Source organism: Ostrea edulis, chromosome 2 (assembly GCF_947568905.1).
Source record: "Ostrea edulis chromosome 2, xbOstEdul1.1, whole genome shotgun sequence".
In the NCBI taxonomy this organism is placed as follows: Eukaryota; Metazoa; Mollusca; class Bivalvia; order Ostreida; family Ostreidae; genus Ostrea; species Ostrea edulis.
Genome location: NC_079165.1, coordinates 24,262,473 through 24,275,194, shown reverse-complemented (window position 1 = coordinate 24,275,194; position 12,722 = coordinate 24,262,473). Strand labels below are relative to the sequence as shown.

Genomic DNA, 12,722 nt, shown 5'->3' with positions numbered 1-12,722 from the left:
TTGAAAACCTTATATGTTTACTACCACCGGTCACTTGATTGCTTATATATACAGTGTACTTGTATTATGAGAATCCTATCTTTTCTTTCAATGATTCCAATGTTATTTATTACAATTGTTTTGATTGGACAAAAATAAATCTAAACGTCAGTAAATCCAAAAACGCTATGTATACATACCAGGGCCGTAAATTACATGGATGCGGAGGAGGCAGCTGCCTCCTCCAACTTTTGAGCCAAAAAAAATTAAAATTTAAAGTTCATTAGAATTTATGTTGTTTCCAATAACTAAGAACATGATACCTCCCTTAAAAAGCATTCCAAATCTTTCTTTTAGAATGAGTTAGTCAAGTAACATCTTAGAAGGCCCTAGAATCAAGGATTTTGCACGAAACGTGTTCAGTGTGCACAAAATGTGCTCAGCGTCTGGGCGGACCCCAGACCCCCGCCTAATTTCCTGCCTCCTCCAAATTGAAGGTTAATTTACGGCCCTGCATACACGCCTGAAAACAAATAACATAGTACGGGGAAACTATTCAAATTTTTGAAATTGATAATACAGGGAACAAATTGGAATTCTAAGTATCAAACATTCTTTTTGTAGAATCTATCGATAAAGTACGTCTATTTTAACAACTGGGAATTTGACAGAAATGAAAGTAGAATTTAGATTAATGCGCTTCATGAAATGAAAGTAGAATTTATATTTATAATGCGCTTCATGAAATGAAAGTAGAATTTAGATTTATAATGCGCTTCATGAAATGAAAGTAGAATTTAGATTTATAATGCGCTTCATGAAATGTCGCAGTCTATACCCTAATGCAGTTTCAAAAGTGAAATTTATTTCTTAAATATTTCAAAGCGTATAAAAAGTGCAATTCTAGTTTTTTCTAGTATCGAATTAGTCAAACAAAAGATGGGTATCCTCCAATCACCATCTAGGGAATATAAATGACAAACGCATTTTGTTCCAATTTAAAAAAAAAAAAAAAAAAAAAAAAAAAAAAAAGATTAAACGTATATAAGTTTATTAAAACAAATACAAATGAGAAGTAATAAGAAATATCGATGATGAAACCCAATCAAGTCTGTAATACACATTTTATATAGAATATGCGAACGGATAAAAATTTCGTCCATTTTTATTTTTGCCCAGCCACATAGAAAAATCTAAAAATTAGACTTTTGAGTAAATTTTAACTCGCATTGATATCGCGAAAAAAAAATTACCATAAGGATGTTAATCATAAGCGAAAATAAAATGGAGGCAAATATTTTCCGGTATTTATAGTAATTGCATCAATTGGTATATATTATTCGTTAAATGATTGATAAACATTTCTTAACTTTCATCGGTTTGTTTGAAGCGAAAATGAAAAGAAGGTGATTTTTTTCCAGGTATTTAAATTGTAATTACATTGGTTAATATTTGTTTAATGATTGATAAAAAAAAATCCTGATAAAAAAATCCTAACTTTCATCGGTTTGGACATCGTCGCTAGCCACGGTTACCGAGTCTGGCAGTAACTACTCTACCGTAGTGTAAACGGAGACAGTAATGTAAAAGTCACTTGCGACGAGGCAGTTTGGAATTCATTGGATATTTAATTCATCAAAAAGAAAAAGAAAATAACAAGTTTTTGATGTTGAAATCCTCCTTAGTATATATTGTATTAATTTAGAAGTATTCTCTGGGGGGAAAAAACCCATTAACACAACGAGAAATATTCGCATCTCTTATAATTTTAAGAAACTAGTCGTCTTTGTTTGCAACCAAACGTCATATCGAAAAAATAACGAAATATCAATCTGAACTGGTACCCCGCTCAATCTGTACTGGTACCCCGCTGATTGGTGCTACACACACCTGAACACTCCTCGGACACGAGAGAAGCGAGTTCGAAAGGGGGTTCCAGTTTAATATTAATCATGGTAACAGCACATGCGCTGATAACCACTAACTGTGATTTTACAATGTTTGATTACATTACATAGAGGCGGATCCAGATGTTTTTTCCAAAGGGAAAGGGCTTTATGACACAAAACAGTACTTCATTCCTTCATAGGGGCAGGGGATTGCAAATAGCTATTTAAAATTGTAAAATGAACCAAGTGGGAGTAGAAAGTTAATTGTGTAGATTCAACACTGGTAATGATCCGAGATGAGACGTATGGTCGATCCTAATATTGTCATCACGAGTCCATTCCATCATCTTCTTACTCCAACTTTGGACTTTTTGTTTTCTCTGTACATTAGTATTGTGAAGATGATCAAAAGCAACTGAAAAATATTGCAAAGTACAATTAGTTTACTTTATCCTGTGAAAATAAAAATTTAAATTGCTATGTACATAAAACGCAGCTTGTTTTGCTGAGTCTACTCTAATAAGTTACATTACATCACAAAATAAAATGGGTGCATTAATCTCCTTATATACCGTCATCTTCACAAAATAAAATAACTACGTAACATGCAGTGATCCCCGAGGTGTGAAATGTTACTAATGGTTGGTGGGTTTTATGTTGTTTAACCTCCAGCTCGAGAATCTTTCACTCATATGGAGATCGTCACCACTGCCGGTGAAGGGCTGCAAAATTTTCAATAGGTCTATGCTCGGCGCTTACAGCCTTTGAGCAGTAAGAGGTTTTTATCGTGCTACACCTGCTGTGGCATGGTGCCTCGGTTTTTGCGGTCTCATCCGAAGGACCCCCCCCCCCCCCCCCCCATTTAGTCGCCTCTTACGACAAGCAAGGGGTACTGACGACTTATTCTAACCCGGATTCCAACGGGACTAAGAAGGAGGTTATTTATACAACAATATGATTGTGGTTGTAAGTTAGAATGCAGTGAGAATGATCTGTATACCTGAACGGCAAACGTCACGGTCAGAACAATGGCCAGCATCACAGGGCTGTCAAACATTTTTTCCCAAATCTTATCGAAACATCCCTGAAAATGTTACAGTTATAGAAACACATAAATAAACTGTAAAATTCCCTTGGTATGAAATGAAACCATCTTCTTTCACAGATTTTTAAAACTGAAAAGTGAATAAAAGACCGGAACATGTATGTGACGTATATAATTGTGGACAACAGAATGGCAGAAATACCGTGAAGAAGTTGTTTGTGGCGGTTGGAGTCAATGCACAAGCCACCGATCCAGCTGTGGAAGGGATCGTCATGCAGCAAGCAATAGGAGATTCAAGATCAGTACCGACTGTACCACCTCCAAAGCTGGGTGTTCTATCCCAGTCAGGAGAATACGTTTTGAAATCAGCATAACTCTCCACGCCACAACATTTCAGCTGTAGACAGACAAAGATCAGCAGGACGAGTAATTATAAAGTACAATCAGAAATAAATAACCGAACAGAACAACAGACGGAAAAAGTAAAACACATATATGTAGTTCCGGGAAGACTTGCAATAAATAATAAGCTAAGAGTTTTAACCGAGAATTTCACTAGATTTGAACACAGTAACAGAACATATTCTGAAAGGCCAAGTAACAAACATCTAGAAATTTCAGGTATTCGCAAAGTTTTATATAATGAAATTGATATGGTTGTTATTAATGTTAAATTATCATAAGAAAACTTTAAATCACTTAACCTGCAATGCAGTAGACTGAAAAGAGTTGATTCGGGAAAATGTAAGTGTCATGGGGGTGTTCTGATGACGCACTGTGTTTTACAAGCTCACTACATGTAGTACTCACTAGATATCAGTACAGGTATTACATGTAGTACTCACTAGATACCAGTACAGGTATTACAGGTAGTACTCACTAGATATCTGTACAGCTTTACAGGTAGTACTCACTAGATATCAGTACAGGTATTACAGGTAGTACTCAATAGATATCAGTACAGGTATTACAGGTAGTACTCACTAGATATCAGTACAGGTATTACAGGTAGTACTCACTAGATATCAGTACAGGTAGTACTCACTAAATATCAGTACAGGTATTACATGTAGTACTCACTAGATATCAGTACAGGTATTACAGGTAGTACTCACTATATATCAGTACAGGTATTACAGGTAGTACTCACTAGATATCAGTACAGGTGGTACTCACTAGATATCAGTACAGGTATTACATGTAGTACTCACTAGATATCAGTACAGGTATTACAGGTAGTACTCACTAGATATCAGTACAGGTATTACAGGTAGTACTCACTAGATATCAGTACAGGTATTACATGTAGTACTCACTAGATATCAGTACAGGTATTACATGTAGTACTCACTAGATATCAGTACAGGTATTACAGGTAGTACTCACTAGATATCAGTACAGGTATTACAGGTAGTACTCACTAGATATCAGTACAGGTATTACATGTAGTACTCACTAGATATCAGTACAGGTATTACATGTAGTACTCACTAGATATCAGTACAGGTATTACATGTAGTACTCACTAGATATCAGTACAGGTATTACATGTAGTACTCACTAGATATCAGTACAGGTATTACATGTAGTACTCACTAGATATCAGTACAGGTATTACAGGTAGTACTCACTAGATATCAGTACAGGTATTACAGGTAGTACTCACTAGATACCAGTTCAGGTAGTACTCACTAGATATCAGTACAGGTATTACAGGTAGTACTCACTAGATATCAGTACAGGTATTACAGGTAGTACTCACTAGATACCAGTACAGGTATTACAGGTAGTACTCACTAGATACCAGTACAGGTAGTACTCACTAGATATCAGTACAGGTATTACAGGTAGTACTCACTAGATATCAGTACAGGTATTACAGGTAGTACTCACTAGATACCAGTACAGGTATTACAGGTAGTACTCATTAGATACCAGTACAGGTATTACAGGTAGTACTCACTAGACACCAGTACAGGTATTACATGTAGTACTCACTAGATATCAGTACAGGTATTACATGTAGTACTCACTAGATATCAGTACAGGTATTACAGGTAGTACTCACTAGATATCAGTACAGGTATTACAGGTAGTAGTCACTAGATATCAGTACAGGTATTACATGTAGTACTCACTAGACACCAGTACAGGTAGTACTCACTAGATATCAGTACAGGTATTACAGGTAGTAGTCACTAGATATCAGTACAGGTATTACAGGTAGTACTCACTAGATATCAGTACAGGTATTACAGGTAGTACTCACTAGATACCAGTACAGGTATTACAGGTAGTACTCACTAGATATCAGTACAGGTATTACAGGTAGTAGTCACTAGATATCAGTACAGGTATTACAGGTAGTACTCACTAGACACCAGTACAGGTAGTACTCACTAGACACCAGTACAGATAGTACTCACTAGATATCAGTACAGGTATTACAGGTAGTACTCACTAGATATCAGTACAGGTATTACAGGTAGTACTCACTAGATATCAGTACAGGTATTACAGGTATTACTCACTAGATACCAGTACAGGTAGTACTCACTAGATATCAGTACAGGTATTACAGGTAGTACTCACTAGATATCAGTACAGGTATTACAGGTAGTACTCACTAGATACCAGTACAGGTAGTACTCACTAGATATCAGTACAGGTATTACAGGTAGTACTCACTAGATACCAGTACAGGTAGTACTCACTAGATATCAGTACAGGTATTACAGGTAGTACTCACTAGATACCAGTACAGGTATTACAGGTAGTACTCACTAGATATCAGTACAGGTATTACAGGTAGTACTCATTAGATACCAGTACAGGTATTACAGGTAGTACTCACTAGATACCAGTACAGGTATTACAGGTAGTACTCACTAGATACCAGTACAGGTATTACAGGTAGTACTCACTAGATACCAGTACAGGTATTACAGGTAGTACTCACTAGATACCAGTACAGGTAGTACTCACTAGATATCAGTACAGGTATTACATGTAGTACTCACTAGATACCAGTACAGAATTAGTACTCACATCTTGCATGGCGGCGTTCCAGATCAAAGACTCCACATTGACACCTGTCAACCCTTTGTAGTTTTTTAGGGATACTTTAAGCTCTTCTTTTACCAAAGTCTTAAACTAAAAAACAAAATAAACAAGTATATAGGCCTACATATAATATATGTACATGTATGAATAACTAAAATAATGTAAAAATTCAATAGATTCCTTAAAGCATCAATAATATTTACCGCTGGAGATGCGTATAAAACGATCACCATCACCAGCTGTCCGAGCAGGAGAACGATGAGGACTACGGCGTACTGTAATAGAAAGATATACTTACACAGTGGCGGATTTAAGGGGGCGCAGTCGCCCCCCCCCCCCCCCTAAAATTTTCAAATTTAAGGTAAATCATGGTATCTTGTTTAGAAAAATGTACTAAACGATAAAAGAAGTAATAATTTCTTGCACTCCCGGATAAATAAATGACAAAATCTTTTGATTTCTTGAATTACTTTATTGGAAGAACTTAATTTTTTTCGATAAACCCTTAAAATTTGCGTCATTTTATTAATTTCACCTTATAAAACATGACAGAAAATAGTACAAATGACTAAATATGAGACATATTTGAAGTCCTATAAAATCTGTAAAACCCAGGAGCTTCCGGGGGTCTTCGCTCCCTGGGCCCCCACCTCAAGGCGGTCCCCAGACCCCTGTCTCATAAAGTGGCGCCTCCCATAACCACAATTCCTGGATCCGCCCCTGTTACAGGTATATGTAGTATTACAAAACAGGAAGTATAACAATACAAAAATTGTTTGTTTTAAGTCCCGTCGAGAATTTTTCACTCGTATTGAGACGTCATCAGCTGTAAGTGCTTACATGTATTAGCGCTCAGGGCCGTAGCAGTGAGGGTTCTTTATCGTGCCAAAGTCTGCCACGTCACGGATCCTTCATTTTAAAGGTCATATTTGAAAGACCCGTGATTCGTACTTTTAAATGTTTCGCGAAGGAGCAATCACTACCAATCTTTACGTCTTAGATTTGACGTGGCCATCTCGAACAGATCTCGAACACCACTGAATTACCGCAATACAAAGATATGCAAACAGGAAGTAGAACATTATACAAAGACGGACAGAAAAGAAAATACCAAGTAGATCTACATCTTCTGGCTTTTGAACTGAACTTAATTTAGAAACCATCTAAATGTAATTCCATTTATGACGGAAAACGTTTTTATCCGAGGAATTGAGTTGAAAGAAAATCAAGGACAGCAGATTATTTATCTTTGAACGCATCATATTAATTGAAAACAACGTACTAATATCAGGAGGATCTGCACTTTGTAACAAGCTCCACAACAGCCGAAGAAAGACACCCCCAAGAGGAAAGCGCCCATGACGATAAGTACTATCGCCACCGTGCCGAAAACCTCATTCAGGGAAAACTCTTCAGTGTTGATATTGGCATCTGAAATTCCAAAATTCAGTTTTGAATGAAAATCAAATTGTTTCTGAGAGAGAGAGAGAGAGAGAGAGAGAGAGAGAGAGAGAGAGAGAGAGAGAGAGAGAGAGGTTCCTTATTGCAGAAATATGTATATTCACCAATTAAGGGGCCCTGTGTGTTATGTACAGTTTAAAACTAGTAATTAATTATAACAAAATGAATAAATAACGATCATTCAGATGTACTACTACTTCAGAGTTCACATTGCTGCACTGAACATATTCAACCTAGTGTTTCATATGTAATACCGATTACAGACAATATTTAAATATATACAATGATAGATAATCAAACTGCTTCACACATCTAAGGACAGTGCCAGTTCCAGAAACAGTGGATAATGTTAGGTGAACACATCTGTTCATATAGCATTATAATCTGAACGTTTCGTGTTTAAAACAGGTAGGCTAGAATGGTTATATAAATGAAAATAACTGTATCATATGAATAAGAAAGTTAAAAAAGCATGAATTCTTGAGTTGACAACAGGGGGCACCAAGGGACAATGCCTGTTTTAAAAAAAGTCTGGTAATAAATTACTATACTAAACTGTTAACGTTGGTCTTGTACTTCCAGTAATTAAGACAGCTTACAAGTGTAAAACATGAAGAAAATGTGCTCTCTATTTTGTATTGCTTATAGGGGTTGTGGGATTGATCACTGTTCGTTATCTTCACCTTTCATGTAATACTTGTAGTATCATATTCCACTTTTCAGAATAATCTTACTAATTTGGATGAGGATATTTTCAGCTTCATTGGTCATTAGCCAGATAAGCTTTTGATCACTTGTCCATCTTTACAAAATTCTTACATGATTTGTCTATCAAAAAATAACCCTCTTTTCTGTTACATGACTACACGAAAATAAACAAATTCTCACCATCCACTAAATTGTTGTTGCATCAATTAATTTCCAAGACCGTAAACCTTCCGGGTTAAATGTATATAGTAATTCATTGTACTTATTTATTGTAAACATGGTAATATATATTGATATGAATTACTTGTGCATGCGTGAATGTTGTTTTTGAATGCATGTTTGATAGTTCTCTTTGTTGTGTAAACAGCGACTGAGAAAAATAAAAACTTGAAACTTGAAGCTAAGAAAACTTGAACCATCAATTTGATATACTGGCCCCTTTTCCCCACCCAGAGGTTGCTGAAAAAGATTTTTTTTAAATTGTCTGATATATGTATACACATTGCAAGACTTCATACTGGTGCAATTTCGTCGATTGGGACAATGGATCTTTGCTTTTTCAAATGTATATCATTTACTTGAGAATACGTTGTGCCAAATTTGGTTGAAATTAGCCCATTGACGTTGGAAAGAAGTTTTACAGTCGAAAGAGGAGACGGCGGACAAACTGGGATCAGATAGCTCGCCCTCCCGATTTCTCGTATTTCTTGAGTGGATATGATAAACCATTTGGAAAATTCAAGAAAAACTATCCATGCGTTTGTTGGAGGTATTGAAAGGATTTTGAACATGATTTTTTATATTGGGATGATTATTTTCTTATTTCATTTAGAAAAGAATAAGCACAAAATCTTAGAAATAAACAAAAATATTATTCCTATTCGATACAGAACACGCACATATTTTTCTAAGTAATGATTGGGGGGGATTTGAAACCAAACATCACAAATTCTCGTACTAATCCCCTCCCCCGTGATATGGTGTTATGGGATAAGGCGTGACTTACTTGTGGTGTCGCTCAGAGTCTTTAAGGCGGCTTTGAACTCGTCTTCAACAGATTTCAAAAAAGCGTTATCAGAAAAGAATTTCAGAACTATTCCAGCTGCCAACATTACGAAGGATACAATCTGAAGAAAAAAATTTCAAAAATGAAAATCATGAGATTTTGTTTGGGAAATATTGATTTTAACTTATTCCTCAATCTTGCTCAAACAGATTTACCAAGAAATGCAACCCAAATGACGAGCTGTCAATTTGAGATATTTCAAAATTGATTTATGAATACTATTGAATATAGAAAAAGGAAGATTGGACAGCAAGCCTATTAATGTCCTCTCCAGAGATTTCTGAAAATTTAAGTAAATCAGAACCCTTATTGATAGAACTGTCATCGATATTTCATGCATATCGGTTAGTTTAGGGACTGAGGGGTGTAACGCATGTATAAATTCTTTGTAATTCTCCTCTATGTCAAAATAAAATCAAGTTTGAAGAGCATGCCTTGTTCTTCCGTGAATAAATTCAAGACAATCACATGCTCTGTTCTTCCGTGGATAATAGCTGAAGAAATGATTTGTACAAAGGATAAGGCAAAATCCGGAAGAGTGAACTTACTCCATCAATGTTTTTTGATTAAAAAACTAAAGATATTTAGAAAATGAAAATCAACTACCACTTAATATATATGGTGCTTTTTCGTGTTATATAGATATAAGATACATATGAATAAGCTCTAATTACTTACTCAACCTGTATGTACAGTGTATATATAAAGTGGAATTACCTACCACACCGACAGATAACCCTGTATATATAGCTAGATATCATGGAATTACTTACTACACCGGCAGATAACCCTGTATATATAGCTAGATATCATGGAATTACTTACCACACCGACAGATAACCCTGTATATAAAGCTAGATATCATGGAATTACCTACCACACCGGCAGATAACCCTGTATATATAGCTAGATATCATGGAATTACTTACCACGAATACGATGTTGAGAATAACGATGATGATACGACCGGTGGTGCTGAAAAACCCCATGGTGACAGCTGAAAAATGACCGGAGTACTAATTACAAACTACTGAACAAGTTATCATTGGCAAAGTACTAATTATATAGCCAAATAAACACGTCATCAGTGTTGGAGAATAAATTATGATGCAAAAAATATTAACGGTGGCGATTTTGTCATTGTGGACGTCTTGTAAAGTGTTGGTGGAGTCAATTTTTCGAGGTTTGGGTGTTAATCAACATGTTCACGAGGATTTATTTCGTGGTTTACATTATTTTTAGGGTTTTTTTTTCTTGTTCGTGAAGGGCATGTTCATATCGCGAAAACTTTTTTAAAAACTAAACAACCACGAAAATAAATCAGTTGACAGTATGCTGTAACGATAATCATGTATCTCTGTTACTCTTTCTACAAAACAAGGTCCTGGGAACTTTATATTATACCTACATTTGTGATATGAATTTTATAGATCTACATTTTGTGAATATTTTTTTGTTTTTGTTTTTTGTTTTTGTTTTGGATATGAAATATTTTATGTATCTATATTTTATGATTTATTTTTTTATTTCTTATTTATATATCTAAATTTTGTGATTCGTATTTGATTTGTCTACACAGTTTGTGATTATATATATATATATATATATATATATATAATGATTGTGAAATACATACTTATTATATCTAATTCTTTATTAATAACTGTAGATAAAACCACATTGTGAATTCTGTCACGACCTTCTCATCAAAATGAATGATTCTGTCTCTAATTTTCCAAAAACAATTTAAATTCACGCCGACAAAGAGGCAGACACGTTGGTCTTTAGTAATAATTCATTATTTTATCTTGAATACACATGCCATCTTTAAATGGACAAGAAATAAAGAAAAGAGATTTTGTCGCACTAATAATGAATAGGTATAGGTCTAACCTAATTAACCGCAATATCATAGCGTATGTGTAAAATGAAGAAATAATATACCAAACCGATACTGCAGAATGATGAATGAAAAACAAATATCTCAGGTTATTTCTGATTTCATATTTGATTAATATTCATATATGCCATTGAATAGTTAATTTCTTAACATCCAGCATATTGATGACAAACATTTGAATAACAAATATTAGATGCTCCTTTCGAGAGTTCCAAACACCCGTCAAAGCAGTTTTCACTTTTATCTTCTTAAATTCATTAATTTGATAAATGAAATCTCTATGATACTAATATTCAATGCTGTTCTGCACACACTATTATAACCCACGGCATGTATTTTGGCATATTCTGAAAGATAGGGGAAACATCCAATATCTTGGAGGTCTGGGAGTCTAAATCTTGAATGCATTATTTCATCTTTGTGAGATTTATCTGTTATAAAGTAGCGGGTTCCCTTTGTCGTGTAGCTGGTAGAGACCTGCTATTTGGACACATGTTTCAGCAGTCGTTTGTCCTAACGTAGAATAAAGGTCAAGGTCATATCTTAAGGTTAACGATCAAATACCGAATGTGTACATTTTTTCTTAATCAATTTTCTAAAAAGTCCAAAATATCCGAAATCTTAGGATGAATGTTCGTTATGTTAATTTTTTTCTTCCAAAATTTAAATCATACGTTTCCTTTTAAGACATCTTGACATGTAGCAATTTTACGTTTACGATTTGCTATTGATGAGCCAGGCATGTTATATTGTACATCGTGGTGTACACACCATATATCAATTACAATATGTTTTGTCGAGATTTAGTGAAAAATAGGAAAGATTTATAAAAAAGTATTTAATTTTTAGAAAAATCTGTATATAATTTTTTACATAGGGCACATTCTTATAATGAAAGTTTAATTTCACATTCCTCTAACTGGGGTCTGATACCATATAATTATTTGAAACTATGTGGAGAACAAATTATTGGATAGATTTCTTGTATACCATGCTCTGTGAGAGATTTTGTTCCTTAGAAGGAAATGCTAAAGTTTAAAATAAAAACCAAACAAACAAAAAATTGAACTCGAGGATTTTTTAAAAGAATTATCTGTTTAGTACTACCTTAAACGTACTTAAACTTAAAATCTTAAAACAAAAATAATTCACCGAAAGTTTCATATGTTGGTAAATATACGGAAATCTCGGAAATAGAAAATAGTCATTCTACACTGCAACTTTCTTTTTTATAAACTTGTGTACTATTGAAAAACGACAACAAACGCCTACCTTAAGAGAGCACTTTTTAACGCAGGTTTATAGAGAGCTTTTAACTTCCTCGCTATCAAGCCACAAACTGTTGCCAAAGTAGTCAGGCCTGTGTCGTCATATCTTTCTTTAAGATTCAGTGATTTGATACATGTATAAAGCAGTTTCTGGAAATCGTGCTGATCAAGAGACTGAACCAATCCAAAGCTTTGTTATGTGAAACAAAGAACCAGGAGGTATTCAAATCGTGTTAGTCTTAAAAACTCAAATGCGTGGTCTTTTTGTACCAAAAACAATACAGTTGATTCATAATTATTAAACATCCACTTCATCTATGGTGTTCATGGTAGTTTTAACTTT

At 34.7% G+C, this 12,722-nt stretch overlaps 1 protein-coding gene across 1 annotated transcript; it reads right to left on the bottom strand.

Annotated features, from left to right (window-relative positions):
• Positions 1-1,013: 1,013 nt before the first annotated feature.
• LOC125679804 (CD63 antigen-like) lies at positions 1,014-12,514 on the bottom strand. Its single transcript, XM_056156462.1, has 9 exons — positions 12,384-12,514; positions 10,141-10,208; positions 9,152-9,272; positions 7,259-7,407; positions 6,180-6,251; positions 5,962-6,066; positions 3,116-3,310; positions 2,869-2,952; positions 1,014-2,283 (listed from the first exon to the last, which is right to left on the bottom strand). Exons 2-9 carry the CDS (start codon positions 10,198-10,200, stop codon positions 2,212-2,214), a joined length of 858 nt encoding a protein of 285 aa, XP_056012437.1. The 5' UTR covers positions 10,201-10,208; positions 12,384-12,514; the 3' UTR covers positions 1,014-2,211.
• Between the last annotated feature and the right edge of the window lie 208 nt (positions 12,515-12,722).

Excerpts from the sequence above, each read along its gene's own strand:
- LOC125679804 (XM_056156462.1), bottom strand. The coding sequence starts at position 10,200 with ATGGGGTTTTTCAGCACCACCGGTCGTATCATCATCGTTATTCTCAAC. Across the intron at positions 2,953-3,115 it reads CCACAAACAACTTCTTCACG|GGATGTTTCGATAAGATTTG; the intron begins GTATTTCTGCCA and ends TAACATTTTCAG. Across the intron at positions 2,284-2,868 it reads CCGTGACGTTTGCCGTTCAG|TTGCTTTTGATCATCTTCAC; the intron begins GTATACAGATCA and ends AATATTTTTCAG.